Raw genomic sequence first — 19712 nt, 5'->3', positions numbered from 1 at the left:
GACAGTTTTGATATAATTTATGTCTTGGTTTTTTTTTTTCTTGCATAGGCATAAATTACAATCTGTTGATTAAAAAATAAAAGGAACAAAACAGTGCAGCATTTGCAACAGGCTACAGCATCAAACACAAACTCCTGTCTGTAACCATCCGTTTCTGCAGGGCTAATTCATAACACGTGTGTAGGGCAAACTGAGAAGGAGGGGGAATAGAGGAGGGAAATGGAGTAAATAGAACTCTGCTCCCACAGCTGTTCTGCATTTCTCCTGCCTCACCAGGCTCATCTTCAGCATCAGCTCTAAGATTAAACGCCCCTGGGCAGAGAAGCACATGCTGAAGCAGCAGTTCTGTGTGCCCTCTTCTTTGGCAGCTCTGGGCAGTGCTGCAGAAATGCTGCAAGCTACAATCTCGAGAGCCAGTGGCTTCTGGCACTTGGCACAGGAGCTCAGGCTGCAGCCCAGCACTGATGCTGAATTTGGGAGCTGAAAACCCACATGGAGCCTCAGCATATGTTCCTGGGGATCCTCACACAGATGGCATGGTGAGGCCTCTAAAACCAGCTAGAAAAGAGCATGAAGCCCCAGGAGGAGCCTCTCACTGGTGGCTCCAGGGAGTTTTACTTCGAACAGCAAAGATTTTCACGTCCAAAGGACAGGGCAAGCTTGCATTGTAAAGCCAAATGCTCCCTAACCCAGACACAGCAGTTAACACCCACATGGAAGCAGAGATCCCACTACAACTCCATTTTCAGGGGAAGAGGTCACCTTTCCTGCCTCTCATCAGCATGCCTGATTTACCACAAAATAATTTTTTTCTTGGGCAAAGACCTTGTCTGTTCTTGCAGTCCAAGCCAGAGACCAGGGATCCAGAAGGAACATAGGAAAAGGGGTTTTCCTAGGCTCATGGTTATAGCTTTGTTCCGGGAGCCAGAGAAAGGTGAGAAAAGGGAGAGCTTCACCTCTGCTTTCTCTTTATGATTCAAATAAATACAGGAGCTGGTCTGCCAAGCCCAGAACAGGTCTAGGCATTCATAAAAGCACAGCTTCATGTGCTCAGTGCACTCATGGACAGGACTCCAAGGCAAGCGGGCAGCTGTAGACAAGTTTAAAATAACTTTGGCTGTGGCTGCCAAGAATTAAGACTAAGCTCAATATAGGAGAGAATTTATAGTCCCTGGCTCTGGCTGCAGGTCAGCTTTCTCCCTGCAGCAGGGCCTCCCAGCTCTGCAAGAGGCTCCACAGGGTAATTTTAACCTGCTGGAGACAGGACTGTGCCCTCTGAGCTTGGAGCAAAGAGAGCCCTGCAGAGGGGATGTGCTGCCACCACCCTCACCCTCCCAGGCTGGCACGGGGCTCAGCAGCTCTGCCTGATGCCCATCAGGGGATGCTGAAAGGAGACACTTCTTCAGCCCCTCCTCTATGCCTACAGTGCTTCAAGCAGAGACCACCAGAGGGGGAATCAATACATGGTGCTCTCACAGTGTCAGGGGAAGGATGGTACCAGCAGTGGGCAAGGGCTGAAACACTGACCATGAGCCCTTAAGCTTTTCTTTCAGTGAAACACAACACAAACCTGGAGGCTGTTAACACCACCCAAGAACATAAGCCAAGCTGTGTGATGCAGGCCAGGAGGTGGAGGGGCCAGATGGCCTAGCACCCCTCAGCCTGGGAAGGGTCCCTGTGCATCCTTCCTGCAAAGCCCTGCTGTGCCTCCACCCATCCCAACACTACAGGCAAGATCTACATGCCCACTGCAGAGAGAACTCCCCCTCCTGCTCCAGCCCAGTCCTCCCACAGCCAGGGCCCAGAGAACAGTGCAATGCCAGTAAGGAGAGGTAGGAGGAAAAGGGAGCCCTTCCAGGAGAAAGGAGGTCAGCCTGCACAGCCATCTGCCATGGAGGCCCTGAGAGCTGAGGGAGCCCTGCAGGGGGAGGTGGCTCTGCATGCTGGCAATGGCCCTGTCTGCCCCCCAGCAGCCCTGCAGAGCCCTGGGGCAGCAGCTCCACTGCTGCCTACAGTCAAGTATACACAGATGCAGCCACGGGCAAGAGGCCACGGCCACACATTGCAGTCTCAGAGCACATCCAGAGCAAGGAGGGCAGGAATGCCTCCAGCACCCCACCAGCAGCAGTGCACACAGGACCCCAGCTTCCAAGTCTAGCTACCAAGCCACCAACAACGCGAGGCCCATATTTTAAACAGTTCTGCTCATCTTATTCTAGCTTATCCTACTGTGTATGCTATTCTACTAAACAAAGCTCTAGCCCTCTCAACATCTAAGCCACTCATCCAAGTGGCACCATGTAACATTCTCTGGTTAAGTACAAATTGCGTGGAAAAAGTATTTTTCCCTTTGTTACTACAAACACCCCCCCCCCCACAAAAAAACAACCCCAACACCTCAACTGAAAAATAGCTCCCCTCCCCACCTCTCTTAAAAAAAAAAATCAGAACAAACCCCAAAGGAAAAGCAGGCAACAGGAATTTTCAGTAGCATCACCAAGCTTAACACTGGGGAGGCAGCCAGCCAGGGAGGCCAACAGCTTCAGCAAGACCCAACTCAGCTACTCTCAGCAGGAGGGCTTGAGTGGATAGATGGCAGCACCAAGGTGGGCTCTGCCACCAATGTGCGCCACGCTCCTCTCCTCCCGCTGCCCCAAACCATTAGTTTTATGTTAATACTTCATTAATACTGTCTTATTTCCTCTCTGTCAGCCCAGCATTGGAGGGCTGGAGATCTTTACCCAAACCAACACCAAGGCAACAGAAGTGACCCTGTGTGGAGGCGACTTGGTGGCCATAACCAGTGGCTCCCACCTACTGTGGCAGCACCAAGTCAGGCACCGTGGTCCCACACTCCCATCTCCTGCACCCAAGCCCGCATGAAGCACATCACAAAATGACACACCTCTTTCTCAAGCCCTGGCCATGCTAGAAAGGAGTGGGACAAGAGGGAAGAGGGGCAGCGCAAACCCAATACAAAGTTAGCTTAAAAAGTTAAAATGTCCCATATGCACTGAAAACAAGCCAGGCTGCACTAGGACCCACGTGGGATGCTCTTGCCTCACCACCCCAGTCCTTGGAAGAGTGAAAGCCTCACCCCTTCAACACCAGCTCTTCTCCTCCCGCCAGGGGAGAGCTTCCAGGGGCGGCTGCTGGCACGTGCCAGGGTTTCTAGGTGCGAAGCAGTGAAGCAGCCACGTCCCCTCCTGCTGCCAGCCCGGCAGCGCGCTCATCCCGCCGGGCCGGGGTCAGTGCGCCAGCTCCCCGTGCACGCGGAAGCGGTAGATGCATGTGTACTCGGGGTGGCCCCAGTTGCTCAGCACCCGCAGCTCCACCAGCTGGTATGTGCCCATGGAGTCACCCTTGGGGAGGAGGGAAAAGAAAAACCCGAGACCTTGAGGGCTCTCTGCGGCTCAGAGACCCCAGAGGCCCCATTTTCTTCTCAGGGGTCAGGTGGTCCAGGGGCAAAGCATTTACCTCCAAGTAAAATGTTTGGATGGGGTCGCCATCGTGGTTGTAGGTGAACTGTCCAAGGAGAAGGCCCTCCTCCTCTCTTTCTTCCTTTAAGCCCTATGGAAGGGCAGGGAGGCAGAAAGGGAGAACCAGGGGTCATCAGAGAGGGAGACCAGAGGTGATGCACACATCCAGGGCAGAAGAGGGAGAGGGAGACACAAGCGTGCTCGGCCCCCACTCCTGCTCTTCCAGGTCAAAATACACAAATGGGAACAGGGACCAGTGGGGAAGGATGAAGGGGGGGAAGACCAAAAGTTACACCTACTCAAGCCCCTTTGTCCCTGTGTCCCCCCCCAAACTCTTTCTGAAACTCAGTGCTGCCCCTCTCCCCACCAGTATTGCTTCTTCCTCTTCTTCAGGGTAGGACCACCCCCCCCAGAGCACCCCACAGCCAAGTATGGGGTTTGTTAGCCGTCCCTTCCAGCACCCTCCCCCTGTGCTCCCCCGCCCCCCTCAGGTGTGGGTGAGGGCACTCACATAGACAGCAAAGTCCTTGGGGGCACTGGGGATGGTTCCCTGCGGCGAGAGGGCTTTCGGGATGTGCTCCAGCGTCACGGCCGTGGGGCGGATAACGCCAGAGAGGCGGATGACAGCAAAGCCCTCGGAGCCACAAAACGCCCAGCAGTTCCCAGGGTTCACATCTGGCTACGAGCATGGAAGGGAGACGCCAGCAATGTTACCACCATCAGAGTCATTCTTCTCCCACCAGCCTGGCTCTTGGAGCAACAGCCAGAGCCCAATAAAAGCCCCAGGAGCAGCAGCCCAGCCCCCCAGTCAGCGCCCACCTGCAGGATGGCACGGGGGGACTGCGAGTGGTACCACAGGGGGATGCCAAACAAGCTCAGCAGCGCCGTCCGCATCTCGTAGGTCTCCGAGCAGCGAGTGTTGATGACACTGGCCCCTGGAATGAGGGGATGGCAGCAGGTGAGCTGCAGGACAGCCCCTCTGGTCACCTCCCCAGGACAGCTGGCTCGTCCTGACCACCTACCTGCTGACTCGAGGGCATAGTCAACCATCCCCACACGGTCCTCGCTGTAGCGCTTCAGGGCTTGGCCCACGATGAGATGCACTTGCTGCAGTGGGAGCAGAGAGCACAGGAGGGTGACAAACTGGGGCAGGCATCCTGCCCCCCACCCGCCTGCCCCTGCAGGGACAGAGGGTGTGAGGACCTTCCCGCAAAACAGCCACGGGACAGAACAGCCAGGGGATGAATCACCGTGGCAAAAATAAGGGAATGTGCATTTGGCTGGGAAGCCTCGCTAGAGGTTGCTAAAAATACCCCAGGGGAGAGGAGCTGTGCAGTGAAGGGGCAGCGCCCAGGCACGCTGCACTCGCCTGTCCCCAGGAGGGGCTGGCCCGGAGGGAGGAGATGTAGCACCAGCCTCAACCTGACAGACCACCCAGAATCATCTGCTTGTCCCTCCTGCCCTGTCCAGAAAAGGAGGAGATGGCTGGAGCATCCATCTGGAGCCAAAGCCAGCCTAAGGAGTTAGGAGCCTGCAGCACCACTTTGGGTCTAAACTTTATGGAGTGCATAAAGCTCACACAGACTATGGGGACTGCTAATCCCAGCTTGATCCCTCCCCTCCACTACCTCCACAGAGAATTTCCAGCAACTGTTTCCAAAGCAAGCAGGCTCATTTTTTCCCCTTGGTGTCATTCTGCTGAAATGCTTTGCAGCAAACAACTCCACAGCACTGCTGAAGAATGGGGATAAGCAATATGCTCCACCCATGGAAGCCTTGATGGCACCTCTCCCACATTCTGGGTGAAGGATGCATGAGCAGAAGCTTGGATTTTAAGACAGAAAGTGTAAATGCTGAGAATTGGTCAGAGGAGAAAGTCAGATAAACTTTCCCAGACATTCCTCTGGGAAGTTTTGAGAAAGTTCAGAGAAAGAATTAAAACAATCCTGCAGCTGGTGTTTTGAACTTGTTAATTGCAAGATGTTTACAAGAAGGGTGCTGCTTCTAATTACCCAAGGGTGTGTGGGAGTGAGGGATATTAACTAAGGACCAGTCAGGTCCACCTTTATCATAACACTCTATAAAAAGAATTTGTGGTTTCTAATAAACTTGGCTTTTGCCTTCTGAGAAGACACAGGAGTCGTGTTCCTTTATTCACCCATCCTCAACAGAACAGCAACAAGTAAGAGCCTTGCAGGGCTGCAGGTATCAGCACCTGTGACCCCTTCCAGAGCACAAAGCAAGCAAACTGAGAAGGGAGTGGCAGAGAAGGAGTTTCAAGGGTGCTCTTGCATCCTGTGAGCCCAGGATCAATATCCCAGCTGTGGGGGCTGTCCCAACACGTCTGCCATCTGCCAGGCACACATGCCAGCCCCCTGCACACACAAAGGGGGCACAGACCCCAACCCCGTGGTCACCTCATGTCCCTGGGCGTCAGGCCAGTACTCACCTCCTCTGTCACTCCTGCAGCCCCTCCTTGCCGCAGGGCCACTCCAATGCCAGCCTGAGCATCCCGTGCTGACAGTCTCCGGTCCTCCAGGACTTTTGCAAGGATCTTTTGCTCCAGAGCCCGGAGCTCTGCTTGCAAGTCTTCCCGCTGGAGGATGAAGGCAGCAGCACCATCCTGCTGGGACTGTGACAGGAACCTACTGATCCACACTGGGAACTGTGCTTCCACCTGGAACGGTGCAGAGAGAACTCAGCCTGGAGCAGGGACCCCTGCCTGCCTTTCTGCCAAACAGGCTGGGGACGGGGGACTCACATCTGCCCGCACGGTCTTCAGCTGCTCCAGTATCCCCTTCACGTGCTTCCCCATCACCTCCTGGTCTGACTTGAGGCTTGCCAGCTCTCTCCTCAGCACTGCCACCTCCTGCTCCAGCTTGCCCACCTCCTGCTGGAAGGTCCCTCGCAGGCTCTCCTGCACCGAGCTGTGCCAAGAGAAAGGTAATAAAACCTTGTGCCAATAACCCCAGTTCCCCTCTGCAAACTGGGGGAAGAGGTTCATCCCACATCACCTATGCTCAGCCCCATCTCCAGACCCAGTTTTAATCCCAGTGGCAGTGACCTCTTCTATTGCATCCCATGGGAAAGCATCCTCAGCTCACCCCTCAGCTGAAGGACCACATTCACAGTGATGCAGAGTGGCAGTGACAAGGTCATTGCTGCCATTGCTCTTGGGGCCCTGCTGCCAGCCACAGAACGGCAGGATGGGTCAGGCTGGAACAGAGCACACAGGTCATTTGGTCCAACCTCCCTGCTCTAGCAGTGTCATCCCAGAGCACATGGCACAGGACTACATCCAGACTGCATCTGGACTATGTCCAGTGAGGGAGACTCCACAACATCTCTGGGTAATCTGCTCCAGTGTGTGGTCACTGCACAGTAAAGAAGTTCTTCCTCATATTCAGGTGGAACTTCCTGTGCATCAGTTTCTGCCCATTGACTCTTGTCCTATTGCTTGGCACACTGAGAAGAGCCTGGCTCCAACCTCTTGTCACTCTCCCTTCAGTCACTGACATTAATGAGGTCCCTTCTCAGTTGTCTCTTCTCAAGGCTGAACAGGCCCAGCTCCTTCAGCCTTTCCTCCTAAGAGAGATTCCCCAGTCCCTTCATCATGCCCGTGGCTCTCTGCTGGACCCACTCCAGGAGCTCCATGGCTCCCTTGTACTACTCAGGAGCCCAGAACTGGACACAGCACAGCAGAGGTGGCCTCACTAGGGCAGGGTAGAGGGACAAGATCACCTCCCTCAACCTACTGACAATGCCCTTCCTAATGCACCCTAGGATACCACTGGCCATTTTGGCCAGAAGGGCACAGTGCTGGCTCCCACAGACAGCCACCTATGTATCCTCCTTTCCTTTCCCCCCCAGACTACACCTCTTGATCTCTCCTTTGTCCCCAGCCAGGCCTGCAAATCCCTCCTGAGCCTGGCTGAGGGGAATTCACCCAGCTACCTGCCTGCCCCACAGCCAGTGTTACCTCTGCCACTCCGAGTTCAGCTCCAACAAGCGCACCTCCATCTCCTGCCAGGAAAAGGGAAGAGGTGAGACCTGTGACACCACTGCTGAGGGTGTCCTGTCCAGGTACCACCACACCCTCCTCCGCTTACCCGGGAAGCTTGTGCCATCTTGCCCAGGCGCCCGTCCAAATCCCTCTGCACCTGGGCCCGGAGCACATCCAGCTCGCCCTGAAGGATGGGGAACAGGGTGGAATATCAGAGCCAGGTCCTGCCCACGCCCATCTCCCTGCAGTGCCCGTGTCACTCACCTGGAGCTGGTTGGCCATGTCGGAGCGGAGGTGCTCCTTCAGCCCCGCGTCCCGGCGGCTCACCAGCCCCTCCAGCAGCACAAGGATGTCCCCCGGGGGGGGCTCTCCCCCTGCTGTCACTGCTGCCGCCCCACGACGCAGCTCCCACTGCGACAGCTCGGCCTCCAGTGCCTCAAAGCGCTTCTCCAGGGCCTGGAAGCGAGCCAGGAGTCGGTGTCCCCCCTGCAGTGACAGAAACAGGGTGTGATGCAGCCCCTCAGGGAAGTGCCTGCTCCACAGGACCCCCGGGAAAGGGGACCCTGACCACCCATTCCCCAGGGTCAGTGGCATCTTATTAATCTGTTGCTTCCCAGGAGAAGGCAGATGGTCCCCCTGCTCCATCCCAGGGACACCCCAAGAGTGAGATGGCCACAAGCTGGGGGAGCCACTGTGGAGCCATCATCTGCCCCGTTTTCCACCATTCCTCACACCCTGGAAGCAATTGTTGAGCCATGGATCACACCGTCCCAGCTCTCCCTGCAAGGCACTCATCCCACCTGGGCCACCACCGTGCCTTTGCTTACCTGGTCCAGCGTGGTCAGGTCCCCTGCCCCAGGAAGGTCAGAGGAGGAGGAAAGCTTTCCAGCTCCCCACCACAGGAAGGAAGGCAGGCTGAGTGTCGACAGCCCATATGGGTAGAAGTACCAAGCTCCTGAGCACAGAAGGATGAGATGGTCAAAATCACAGGCTGGCAACAGGCCACAGTAGTGGACAGGGTGGACATGCAGAGGCTCAGCCATCAGCATCTCCAGGGACTACCAGGAGACACTGGCACGGGGATGCAGATGGAGCAGGTTACCAGAAGCCATGAGCACTGAGCTCCAGGCCAGCCCATCCCCCGGCCATGGCAGTGGGAGGCTCTGCACTGCCCCAGATCTCAGGGCAGCACATCAGGGGAGGTGGCTCACCGTAGGCGGCAGCAGCGAGGAGCAGGAGGAGCAGCAGCAGCAGCAGGGACCTCTTCAGACGTGGGTAGCGTCTGGAGCATGGAGAAAAGAGAGGTGCCTTAGGACTGCAGCCACCTTCCATCACCTTTGGATGGGGTCCAGGGGGAAAGCAAGACACCCACCACCCCCAAGGTGCCTCCCCTTTCCAGAGTCCTGCAGGTTTTCCCCACACTTCCCCCATGCTAGTGTCCCCCCCAGCACACTCACCTGGAGAAGGGGACGCTGTCCAGGTGGGAAGCTGTGCCAGTGAGGCGGTGCCAGACCCCTTCCAGCCCCGAGAAGAACCACCCCATGAACCGAACTGCCAGGAGAGAAAACAAGCCTCAGGAGGAGTCCTGACAGATGTCCTCTCCATGCCCACGGGTGACACCACAAGGGGATAAAACCCCTCCACCGGAACAGGGCATGGCACACACAGCAGCTGGAGAGTAGAGATGCTGACTGGCAGGAGCACTGCTGCTAGAAGTGCCCCTGCCAGCCCTCCACTCACCTGGGGAGGTGAACACCTGCCAGAGGAAGGAGCCCACCCGGGAGGCTGCAGTTCTCAGACCTGACCCGGAGCTACTCTGGCCTGAGTAATAGTGACCTGGAAAAGAAGCAGCAAGTCACCAATGCAGACAGCATCTCAGTGCATTGCCCACAGCAAAGGCTTTGCATTGGGGGTGGCATCTAGAGGGGACTGGCAGCACACTGGCTGTAGCCAGGCCCTGGGCTGGTCCCCCTGGGGATGCCTCCCCTGCATTCCTGCCATTACAGACAGACTAGTGCATCCCTACCAGCGTAGTCGTCCTCCGAGGAGTACCCAGATGAAGACGTGTAGGTGTCGTACGTCTTGCTCTCCAGCACCCCATTGATCTTACTGGACTCGGTGTCCCCTGTGCCTCTTCTCCTCCTGGTGGAGAGCTCTCCACCTGCCCCAAAACACAGAGTTCCACTGAGAAATCGCCCACCATCACTTCCACAAGGGGCAACCCAGCCAGCCAGCCTGGGCAGTTGCCCCAACACTCTCCAGTGTCCAGGGAGGTCCCGAGCTGCCCTAGGGGAGCAGGAGGGCTCACCCCAGTACGTTCTGCTGTCCAGGTCATCATCCAGCATGGAGCTGCCCAGGGCAGCAAGGCCCCGGCTGCCCCCCAGGTAGGACTCGCTCATCATGGACTCGCTATAGTAGGAGGTTTGGGTGCTGGGGGCGGGAGAGAGGCGCTTGGTGCTACTCGATTTCCTCCTGATCGTCCTGCGGGAGGAGAGAACAGGCTCATCACATGTGTGCTTACAAGGGGGGGGGGGTTCACAGTGCACTCATGGGGGGAAATGGGGAATTCACCCCAATCCCTCAACCAGCATCGCTTCCCTCCACACCGGATGGCGGCAGCTTTCGGAGGCTGCAACCTCTGCTTTACAGAGGCCTCCCGCCCGTCCCGGGCATCGCTTCCGCTCGCACCGCTGCGGTTTTCCGGCCGGCACTCGCAGCGCACCTCCCTCCTCCCTCCTCCTCCCTGTCGCCATCCAGCTGCGGCTGGGGCTGGCACCCGGCCACCCACGGCGGGCTCCCGTGCCGGGCCCGGGAACACAGAGGAGCCTGCGCCGGGAGCGCGGGGCTCTGGCCGGAGCAGGGGCACGGCCAGTGCCACAGTGCCGAGGCGGCCATGCCGGAGCGCGCCGGGCTCACCGTCACGCTCCTTTTGCGAGCCATCCCCACAGCCCACGCAGGAAGGTGCCCGGTCCCTGGTGTGGGATGGAATGCCCCGCCCGTGTCAGATTTGGGCAGGGGGAAGCCCCCACTAACCTGCCGGTGGTCTCCTTGAAGGGGAGCTGTGTCCCACCCAGCAGAGATGTGCTGCTGCCGCTGGTCGTGGCATCTTCGTCCCCGGGGTAATAGCGGCTGGTGACAAGGCGCTGGCTGCGGCGGGACATGGCGGCGGCAGGAGGGGAGCTCGCCTCACCTGGGGGTGGGGAGAGAGCGGGAGGGAGAGGCAAGTGTCAGTGCCAGGGTCCCTGGAGGGACGCACCCAGCGGGATCCCACTGGCGGGGACCCCGCCCCTGAGGCTGGGGACCCGGCCCACACCGAACGCCGTCCCGAGCTGGCGGCCGTGGGGTGTCCCGGGATGGAGCCGCCCCCGTACAGGCCGAAAGACCCCCTCGCCTCCTTTCCCGCGCGTGGAGCGGCTGCCCCCGGCCCCTCGGCGCCCCCGGCCCCACACATTATCCCCCGAGGCCCGCTACGGAGCCGGCCCGCCCGCAAGCCCCCGCCTCTGCCCCGGCCGCGGCGTCCCCCTCACAAACGCACCGGCCAGTGCCGCGCAGCGGGGAACGATCCGCTCCGTCCTTCCCGGCCGCTCTCGCCGCCGCCGCCGCCGCTCCCTTTTGTTTTGCGGGGGAAGGCGGCACCCGCCTCCCGCCCTCCCCCCGGACACCCCCGCCGCCGCCCCGCCCCGCCCGCCGCCGAGAGGGGAGCAGCCACCGCTCCCCCGGCCTCTGGGGACCTCTTCTTTATCATCATCGCTATTGCTATTTATTATTATCACCGCCACAGGCATATTCTTTTAATTTCATTTATTTTCATCATTTTGTGGGGGGCGATGATGAGGGCCCATCCGCACTCTGCTGCCCACGGGGACCTGGTCCCCAAACACCTCAGCCCTGGGCCTCCTCCGCCGTGCCCAGCACGGGCAGCAGCCAGCCCACGCTGCCAGCCAAGGGCGTGGGTGATGCCAGCCCAAAATGGGAGCTCCCGGCTGCAGGGCTGCACCCCAGCCCCGTTTGGGCTTTTCTGGGGTGGCTGCTTTGCTGGTCCCGGTGGGGTGAGAAATCCCCGCACCCCACGCACCACCCGTCCCGGCGACACGGCCGAACCTATCCCCGGGGCGTGGGCAGCCCCGCTCGACACCCGTGTGCCCCGGCCGCCCCGACTGGGCGGGCGTGCTCTGCTGCTCCCCGGGCCGCAGACACCCCGCTGCTCTGCCCCACGGGCGGGTGGGCAGCCTCGTCGGCGGCGTGCGAGCCAAACCGGGCTGCTCCCATGGGACCTTGAACGGACCTTGTGCAAACTCAGCCGGCTGGAAAAAACAGCCACCCCCCCAGACACCTCGCGTTTCAAATCTGACGGCGCCTCGGAAAAAGATTTGCCTGGGGGAGCTCTGAGAGTCGGGGCAACTGGCCCACCTGTGTGTGGACGCGGATGTTCAGACTATTTCTGTGGACAGGAATGGTCCCCCTGGGCTTGGATTTGGAGCATAAAGGTATTTATAGAAAGAGTTAAAAAGCTACGAAGCTGGCAGAAGGGAAGTAACCTATTGCAAAACAGCCCTGAAACCTTTTCCTCCGTGTGCTGGGCTTTGGGGCACCAGCCAGGGCAGTGGCAGGAGGACGTGCCATTAGCACTGGGGGGGCACACCGCAACAAACCCTGATTCAGAGTCCCCAGCCCCGTTGTGTAACGCAGACAGATCCTCTTTGTCTCCCTTTTCTTTTTTTTCCCCTGCCTTTTGAGCCCATTTTTTGTTCCTGCCAAAATCTCTGCCTAGCTTTTCCAGCTCCATCTCCCACTGTGCCAGCTGCCCTTTTTCACCCCCTCCAGTGGCTTCCCATCTCTTTGCAAGTGTCTGGCTGGGACAGAGGACACCTCTCCTCCCCAGTGGCACCTTTATCTCTGGCCATGCAGATGGCAATCCCGTGTCCCAACCTGGGTACGCTGGCAGTGGCTGTCACAATGGCACCTGCTGCAGCTGATGTAACCCGGCGTGGATTAACCAACCCCCCGGGAGGCTCAGGGGATAAGCTGGGTGCTGAGCCACCAGGCACTAAGTAGGGTGCACAGCCCCAGGTCAACCCATTCCCTCCTCAGGAGCCACTTTTTTGGGTGTGAAGGGTTCCTGGGGGATTTGGGAAGATGTTCTCAGGGGAGTGGGGTTTGTCCTTGCCGCATCCCTGGTCTTGTGGAGGAGGTGGTGATGTCAGAGCCATGGGAGTTTTTGAGTGGGTGTGGGAAGACTGGGGCAAAGATAAGTGGCGTGTAGCTGGGAGCTTCTGCCTCATTTTCCCCACAGCAGCAGCGGGGAGTGTCAGCTCCCTTTTTGGGGGTTACCAGGGCATCACTGTGCTGGGGGTGGGGCAGAAGGGGTGGGGCCAGCTGTTCCAGTTTGGCAGTTCTTGCTGGGGAAATGCAGGAAAAATCCCTACCCTTTCCTAAAAGGCTTTGGAGGGCTGAAGTGACACGTCCAGGCATGCAAGGACAGGCCAGGGCTGGGAAAGCAGCCTCGATGGGGAAGATCACAGCTCGTGTCTTCTCCACTAGGCCAACCTTTTTATTTAAATTCCCTCCCTGTCCCACCTATCCTTACAACCTGCTTTCCTGGTTCATCACGCCACCAGCTCCAGCGCCACCAAAAGCTGAGGCTGCACAGAATCAGAGCTGCACAGCGATCCCCACATCACCCTGGGCAGCACACCACAACAGCCCGATCCAGCACGGTACCCAGCCCCCGTCACACCCACGACCCCACATCATCCACCAGCACCTTTTCCTGGTGGGCTGCCCTGGCCAGGCAGTGACGCACGGCCAGCAGCACCTTCTCCAGGCGCCGGTCCAGCGCCTGCAGGTGGGGCTCAGCCAGGACAGGGGCCAGCGGGTCCGCAGCCAGCGCCTCCCGCAGCACGTCACTCAGCCGGTAGGGCTCGGTGGCCAGCAGCTGCAGCCGCAGGTAAGTTGACTTCTTGATGCTGCCGGACATGAGGAGGGAGAGCTCTCAACAGGAGGAGCCTCTCCCCAGCAGCAGATCCGGGCTGGGGGCAGCCCCTTACCTGCAGCATTGCTGGAGGGGGGCCAGGATGGACAGTTCATCGCGGGAGTGTGTGCCAAAGCTGGGTGGGGGGAGAAGCCCATAAGGATGTGTCAGGGTGGCATTTTGGCAAGACTGCAGGTCTCCCCCACCCCTTTGCTGTGATTGCTCCCTCCTACTCCCCAGCTTTACCCGCGACCATTGTCCAGGTGGAGCAGGAAAGTGTCATTCCCAAATTTCTCAAAGGTCTCATAGTGGTGCCGGTCCATGTTGCCTGTGGCAGGCAAACAAATTTGGCATCAGGTTGTGTGCTGGAAGATGGGAGCAAAGACACGCAGCACTCCTCTGGTGTGAGAGTGAAACCCAGAGCCCGAGGAAAAAGGTTGGAGGCACCTCTAACTTGTCCATCTGTGGCCATGGCCGTGCAGGGGAGCTGAGCAGAGACTCCACGGCCTCCCCTTCTCATCCCAGCAGCCCCACAGAGGGACAACAGTGGCAAATGGAGCAGAAGTAATGGCAAAGGCATGGCTGGGTGGTCAGGAATGAGGAGATGGGAAACTCTCCCAGTCAGATGCTGGTGAGGGGACAGCACAGGGAGGAAGAAATGGCCCAGGGACAGGAGAGGTGGCAAGAGCCTTGGGCAGCATCACCTCCACATGCAGCTCTCCAGGGGCTGCATGTGAGAGCATGCTGGAAGGTGCTTCTCATGTCCAGGGTATTCAGCTGGAATCTCCCTGGAATCTCTTGACCTTCAATTTCTGCCTGGGAAATGCCCTAGTGGCACAGCCCTGTGCTCTCATTGTGAGTGACACTGCAGCTCACTGCAGCCTGAACAACAGTTTGGCCAAAAAATCTTGCAGGGCACAGTACCACGGGACACAGAGCCATTTGGGCCTCTAGGTCCTGAGGGACCTCCAGAGCCCTCAGCAGAGGCACAGAGGGGCTCACCCATGAGGAAATCGAGGATTGCCATGTCGATGAGGTCAAGGAGGCGATGGCCCCTGTCGTAGGGCGGCGTCTCTCGCACCTGAGCGCAGTAGTTGGGGTTCAGCTCCCACCTGGTGGCAGAGGCCAGGGAGGGCAATGGGGCCATGAGAGTGGCTGTGGAGAAGCCCCCTCCAGAAGCCCCCATGGCTCTGCTGGCCCACGTCCCCACACCCCCCATGCCCCATCTCACTCAGCCTTCTTGCTCTTGTGGTAGGAGCGGCGCCAGGGGCTGCGCCAGGAGCGGCGCTTGGCCAGGGTCTTGTCGGGGAGCAGGGCAGCCATGGAGCCTTCCAGCCGGTCCGGTTTGCCGCAGAGGGCGTGCTCCGTGGAGCAGTAGTAGGAGCACTCCCCGTAGAAGCAGACGTTTCCCGCTGGCCAGGGGACAAAACAAGTTTGACAAAGAGGAGGAAGGCACCCCCGGGCAGAGCAGTGCAGCAAACAGCCAGGGAAGGATGCTCTGTGCGCTCTGGCCATGTGCCACCAGCAAAGCAATGGCAAGGGAGGCTGTGAGGAGCAAAGACCTGTGGCAGGGCACCCGTGGGAGCTGGAACAGTCCCCAGCGGGATAGTTTGTTTGAGTGCAGGGGGAGCCAGGGCAGCAGCAGCCAGCACCAGGTGAGCTCCATCCAGGTGGCCACAGGAGAGGACAGAGAGCATGAAAGCTCACCTGGGGAGATGAAGAAAGTCTTGGCCAGTTTCTTGTCTGTGGTGATATCCCGAATTTCCTTTGTTATGTTGACCAAACGGCCAGAAACTGGGGGGATTCGCCGGAAATCCAGAATCCTGAAACACAGAACTTGGAACTATTTCTTACTGACCTCAGCTGGTTCAATAACAGCAAGTTACTAAAACTGACAGGAGACACAGGTATCCCTCACACCCGAGGATCGAGAGGTGGGATCAAGGAGGAGTTTCTCTGGAGGCTTGGATGCAAAGCTTATGCTCACCTGTCCAGGTGGAAGGCTGCAATCTCTGCATTGTGCCGCTCAAAGTCTGAGAAGTAGAAGAAATCAATGGGGGTCTCCTGGTCCCGGGTCTGTCTGGAAAGAGAGGGGACAGTGGGAGCAATCATCATGGGTGGGGTCACTCCAAGCATGGGATTAGTTCCAAACTAATGGAACTAATCCAAACTAACTTGTCCAAACTAACTTGTGACACTGGAGACACAGCCAAACCCAGTCTCCTCCAGTCACTTCCTGATGGGTGGGTGGCTCCAAGCCCCCGATCCAGGCTCCCAACTCAAGGGGTGGGGAAGCCCTCAAGGACTGGAGGCTCCTGGATGGTCCTCATGGACCACCTTCTTCTTTCCACCACTGGAGGTCACTACCCCATCACAAGCTGCATCCAGTTTGCAGCATGCTCTGACAAGGAAGGCAAAGGAAACGGGACCATTCTGCTCGCCTCAGTTTTGGGACGGAGGTGCTGATGCAAGGCAGCACATGAAGCATTTCTCCATTTCTACCTCCATGGTCCCTTCTGACCACTTCTAGCTACCTAACAGGACCGTGTGGGCGAGGTATAGGGTTGTCCCAGGCTCTACTCACTTCATGGGCTTGAAGAGGGCCTGCCCATAGTTTGGGAACGTCATGATGAGCTTGAGCTGGGTCCCGCCGGACTTCTGGACTGGAAGGAGGCACACGGGGGTGAGGGAGCGGGCAGCAGGCAGGGGGCAGGGGCGGGCAGGGGTGGGGCAGGTGCAGAGGTGGTACCCGAGCTGACGATCCTCTGCGTGGCCAGATCCCGGAGCAGCGCGGGCAGCAAGGGGTCCCGGCGGGGGTATAGCTCATAGCGGTTGATGCCGATGTGGAATTTGAGCCACGTGGGGTAGGTGTCGTAGGCTGTCTTCCCTGTCGGGAGGAGCGCCTCGGCTTTACTGCTGCTGACCCTGCAGCCCGACAGCCACCACCAGCCCAACAACAATGACAGCTTTTAGTTGGGACAGGATGGCTCCCGTGTCCCCGGGCCCTTCCTAGGAGCCACTGCATGGAGGGTGAGGTGGGGAGAAAGGCCAGAGCAAGCCCTGGATTGGTTCCAGGTTTCATGGTGGCAGAACCCCCTGCCCCATATGGCCTTCATGGGGCACTTGGCATCTGGTAGATCCCACCCAAAGTTGGTGGCCAGCAAGAACCACCAGCATGGCTGGATTTGACACAGTGTCTTCCCTCCATCCCCCATGGAAAATCCCTGGGTTGATCCTGTTTCCCTCATCCATGCATTTATTTCCCTAGTGGAACAGATAATCTCATTGTTTTTCCCTAAGGGATTGGCTCCCAGGAGTACAGTCTGCTACATTCCTTCATGTGCTTCCTGGGGACACATGTGTGTACACTGAACAGGGGTGGAGAAGCATGGGCTTCCCAGCCATCCCCAGCACTGACCTGAACTCCCATCCTCAACAGCCCATTCCCCTTGGGTGGGTTTCCCCAGGGGAATAAGTTTGGGTTAGCACTATCCCTGCCTCTGTGCATCCTGGAAATTTGCAGTTTGCTGGCATTCAAGGGAGCCCCGGGGGTGTCTGCCCCACCTCTGTGCTAGCACACACTGGCACTCAGTGGGACAGTTAGCCCAAGGTATCTATAACCCAAATCCATGTCTCTCTCTAGGGAAACACAGACTGTGCACTGATTTCATCAAACCAGACCCAAGGTGGCCCTCGGAGATAAGGCAATTGCCCATTTCTGGAAACCAGCTCTTAAACCAGCTTTTATTCTCTCCCAGTTCTAGCAGGCACCACTTTTGGAAGGTGTGCTTTCTGTAAGGTGCTGCTATGTGTTACTATGCTAAAGCTTTTAATATCTTCCCTTCTAATTAGAGGTTAGTAGCCCAAAGATAAAAATAGACAGCTGTCAGCAGTGAGCTCACCATACGGCCGAGCCTAACAAGGTCAGGTAATATCCTGCAAAATGCAGGACAGGAATGGTCTCATGGTTAGAGATAATCTAAATTGCAAGTTTTGCATCTCCAACATCCCAAGAGAGGGGATAAAACTTGTTACGAATCTGGAGTGGGGCCTTCCTCGTATACAGAGAGAGATACTAAGGGCTAGTCTGCATTGGGGAAGGGAAGGAGCTGAGATTACCTAATAGATATCCGTAATGCAATGAATAATTCAAGAGTCTCCTTCAGCTTTGCTGTGTGCTACAAGCTTATGGGTAGCAGCCCAAAAATTCAGGGCTAGGAGAGGATTTGAGATATGAGAAGAGCATGCTCAGTAAGGGGGGCCCCTCTAGGGTAGGAAGTTGATCTACAGAAGGGAACTACTTTGGTTGATTGGTCCTTGCTGCTTGTTCCCTGAAACCCACATATCCCCCAAATGCAAGCTAGGGCTGAGTTTGCTCCTCACCATTCGTCACTCCCGCTGCTGTGCAGGCTGAACTTCTCCATAGGGTTGACGACAAACAGCTTGTCCTTCTCTGTCACCTCTGGGACTGGGATGTTGTAAAGAGGATGCTCAAAGAGTGCTGCCAGCTTTGATCCCTTGGACCACCCTGCATTCGCCTCTCCATGCTGCTGTTGGACCCCTGGCTCTCCAGCCCTTGCATGCAGCCCCACTCTCTCTGGCTGGGAACTTTTCTCCAAGGAGCCGTTGCTTCCATTGAAATCCTGAAGGATCCGCAGGCTCAGCTTTTTGAGGCCAGCCGGCATGGGGCTGCCTGACAGGACACCCACAGATTTTGATGCTTTAGTATTGCAGCCACAGGACCTGTGGGTTGTGGGGAGAGCAAAATCCACCACCAGGTGCACGAGAAGGGTCATGAACAGAAGAAAGAGAAAGCTGATTTTAAGTTTCCTCTGGAGAAACATTTGCAGCCGCCACCGCATTCTTCCTCACACAAAACACTCAGCAAGGATGGACACAAACACAAGGTTAAAAATGTTGGTGTGGCTGCAGCCTCTGTGCAAAAATAGGAGAGATGTTTCCTGGATTCAGAGCGTCCCAGCAAAAGATCAACTGGTGCACGGGCAGAGTGGGAGGAAAGGTCTGTCACCACGGCACCTCACAGTGTGACACCACCAGGATGGGACAGGAGGTAGTGGCAGGGTTTATCAGTGCTGATAAGGGTCGAGCTGGCACTGCCAAGGTTAGAGTGAACGGGGCAAGTTCCAAATCAATAGCTGCAATGATGTCTCAGGGACAGCAATGGCTGCAGATGATTCCCCACTGTCCTGTCTTTCTGTGCTGTCACCTGCACAGGGCTGCAGAACACTTCTTTGAATACAGGGTATTAAAATGGTACTGCCCCTCTGCAGCACACACCCTGCCAAGCACTATGTAGTCCCATTCCCCATGTTCATCACAGCTGCACTCTCAGCATCCAGAATTTTTTTCCCATTGCTTGGCCATATCAATTTTATCACCCTCCCTCATCCTTTGAAAATCAGTTGTACTCAAGCCCCCTTTCAAAACTCACTCAAACTGGATAAAATGGAGGGGATGTGAGTATCAACATTGCTGCAAGGGGAAATGCTGGGCTGGCAGTGTAAGGAAGGGCTACCTTACACTGGTGAGTTTCAGGGGCAAGGATGTTCCCAGGGCCTCTAAAGCAGGTAGGGCAGGCAGACAAGCAGGAGTGAGGATACTGCTTTGGGCGTTGGCACAGAGGGGCAGTGGGACCCACCAAGCGTTGGGGAGGACTAGCAGCTTGTGGAAGGGAAGAGCATTTCTTTTTACGAGAAATTCACTTTTGCAGAGACACCCAGGGACACAGAGCTGGGATGCGTGTACAAAAATGGTTTATAACTTTGATAAGGGACAGACAAGCGCAGGACTACCTGCAATAAGTCTGGGGGCTGTGCTACAGTCTGGCACAATGTTTATTTTCTCTTTGCTCTTGCAAAGGATGCAGAAGGCATGTGAAATCCCGTACATCATGTAATTCTTCGTTGTCGCGAGATGCACCAGCAGCCAGCTTGGAAATGCTCAGTCCCAGCCAGGGAGGGTACGACGATCAGGGGGCTATTGTGGAGACCCCCTGCTCTGCTGCGCTGCCTGCGCTACCCTCTCCGCACGGTGCTGTGCCGGTCCGCTCCCAGGCGGCGCGCTGGGAACGCGCTGTCCCCGGTGTTCCCGGCTCGCGTGTCCCACGGCGCGACAGTTGCCTGGAAACCGCCTCCGGCTGACACCATCGCCGCCCCAGATTCAGCCAGCCCCGCGTTCCCCAGCCTTCTGCTGGCAACATGGCCGGGGAGAGCCGGGGCAAGCGAGGAGGAGTAGAGCC

The 19712-nt window shown here is 57.4% G+C and overlaps 2 protein-coding genes across 3 annotated transcripts; both read right to left on the bottom strand.

Annotated features, from left to right (window-relative positions):
- Positions 1–11076, bottom strand: SUN2 (Sad1 and UNC84 domain containing 2). Of its 2 annotated transcripts, XM_059472354.1 has the most exons (18): positions 11018–11076; positions 10516–10672; positions 9791–9963; positions 9509–9643; positions 9223–9318; positions 8940–9033; positions 8694–8764; positions 8310–8437; positions 7747–7968; positions 7589–7666; positions 7459–7502; positions 6241–6406; positions 5929–6156; positions 4502–4586; positions 4299–4414; positions 3991–4158; positions 3478–3570; positions 1–3362 (listed from the first exon to the last, which is right to left on the bottom strand). In XM_059472354.1, exons 2-18 carry the CDS (start codon positions 10641–10643, stop codon positions 3249–3251), a joined length of 2139 nt encoding a protein of 712 aa, XP_059328337.1. In that variant the 5' UTR covers positions 10644–10672; positions 11018–11076; the 3' UTR covers positions 1–3248. The 2 variants fall into 2 exon arrangements, 1 of the variants encoding a protein (XP_059328337.1); XR_009418496.1 differs by lacking the exon at positions 1–3362 and having other exon boundaries at positions 3505–3570; positions 3991–4154.
- Positions 11077–13213: 2137 nt separating this feature from the next.
- Positions 13214–18315, bottom strand: LOC132073618 (extracellular serine/threonine protein kinase FAM20C-like). Its single transcript, XM_059472756.1, has 10 exons — positions 17837–18315; positions 16203–16378; positions 16038–16116; positions 15441–15533; positions 15161–15276; positions 14685–14865; positions 14456–14565; positions 13700–13781; positions 13530–13589; positions 13214–13448 (listed from the first exon to the last, which is right to left on the bottom strand). The coding sequence occupies exons 1-10, from the start codon at positions 18313–18315 to the stop codon at positions 13214–13216; spliced, it is 1611 nt and encodes a 536-aa protein (XP_059328739.1).
- Between the last annotated feature and the right edge of the window lie 1397 nt (positions 18316–19712).

This window comes from Ammospiza nelsoni, chromosome 5 (assembly GCF_027579445.1).
Source record: "Ammospiza nelsoni isolate bAmmNel1 chromosome 5, bAmmNel1.pri, whole genome shotgun sequence".
Classification (NCBI taxonomy): domain Eukaryota; kingdom Metazoa; phylum Chordata; class Aves; order Passeriformes; family Passerellidae; genus Ammospiza; species Ammospiza nelsoni.
Note: the sequence above shows the minus strand (reverse complement) of the source record. Positions and strands in the feature narration are given on the sequence as shown.

Coding starts and splice junctions, on each gene's coding strand:
- SUN2 (XM_059472354.1), bottom strand. CDS start 10,643: ATGTCCCGCCGCAGCCAGCGCCTTGTCACCAGCCGCTATTACCCCGGG. Junction 9,644..9,790: donor GGACAGCAGAACGTACTGGG/GTGAGCCCTCCT, acceptor GTTTTGGGGCAG/GTGGAGAGCTCTCCACCAGG. Junction 4,415..4,501: donor CTATGCCCTCGAGTCAGCAG/GTAGGTGGTCAG, acceptor CCCTCATTCCAG/GGGCCAGTGTCATCAACACT.
- LOC132073618 (XM_059472756.1), bottom strand. CDS start 18,315: ATGCGGTGGCGGCTGCAAATGTTTCTCCAGAGGAAACTTAAAATCAGC. Junction 16,379..17,836: donor AGCAGCGGGAGTGACGAATG/GTGAGGAGCAAA, acceptor GTCGGGCTGCAG/GGTCAGCAGCAGTAAAGCCG. Junction 13,449..13,529: donor CCCCTCCAGCAATGCTGCAG/GTAAGGGGCTGC, acceptor CATGTCCGGCAG/CATCAAGAAGTCAACTTACC.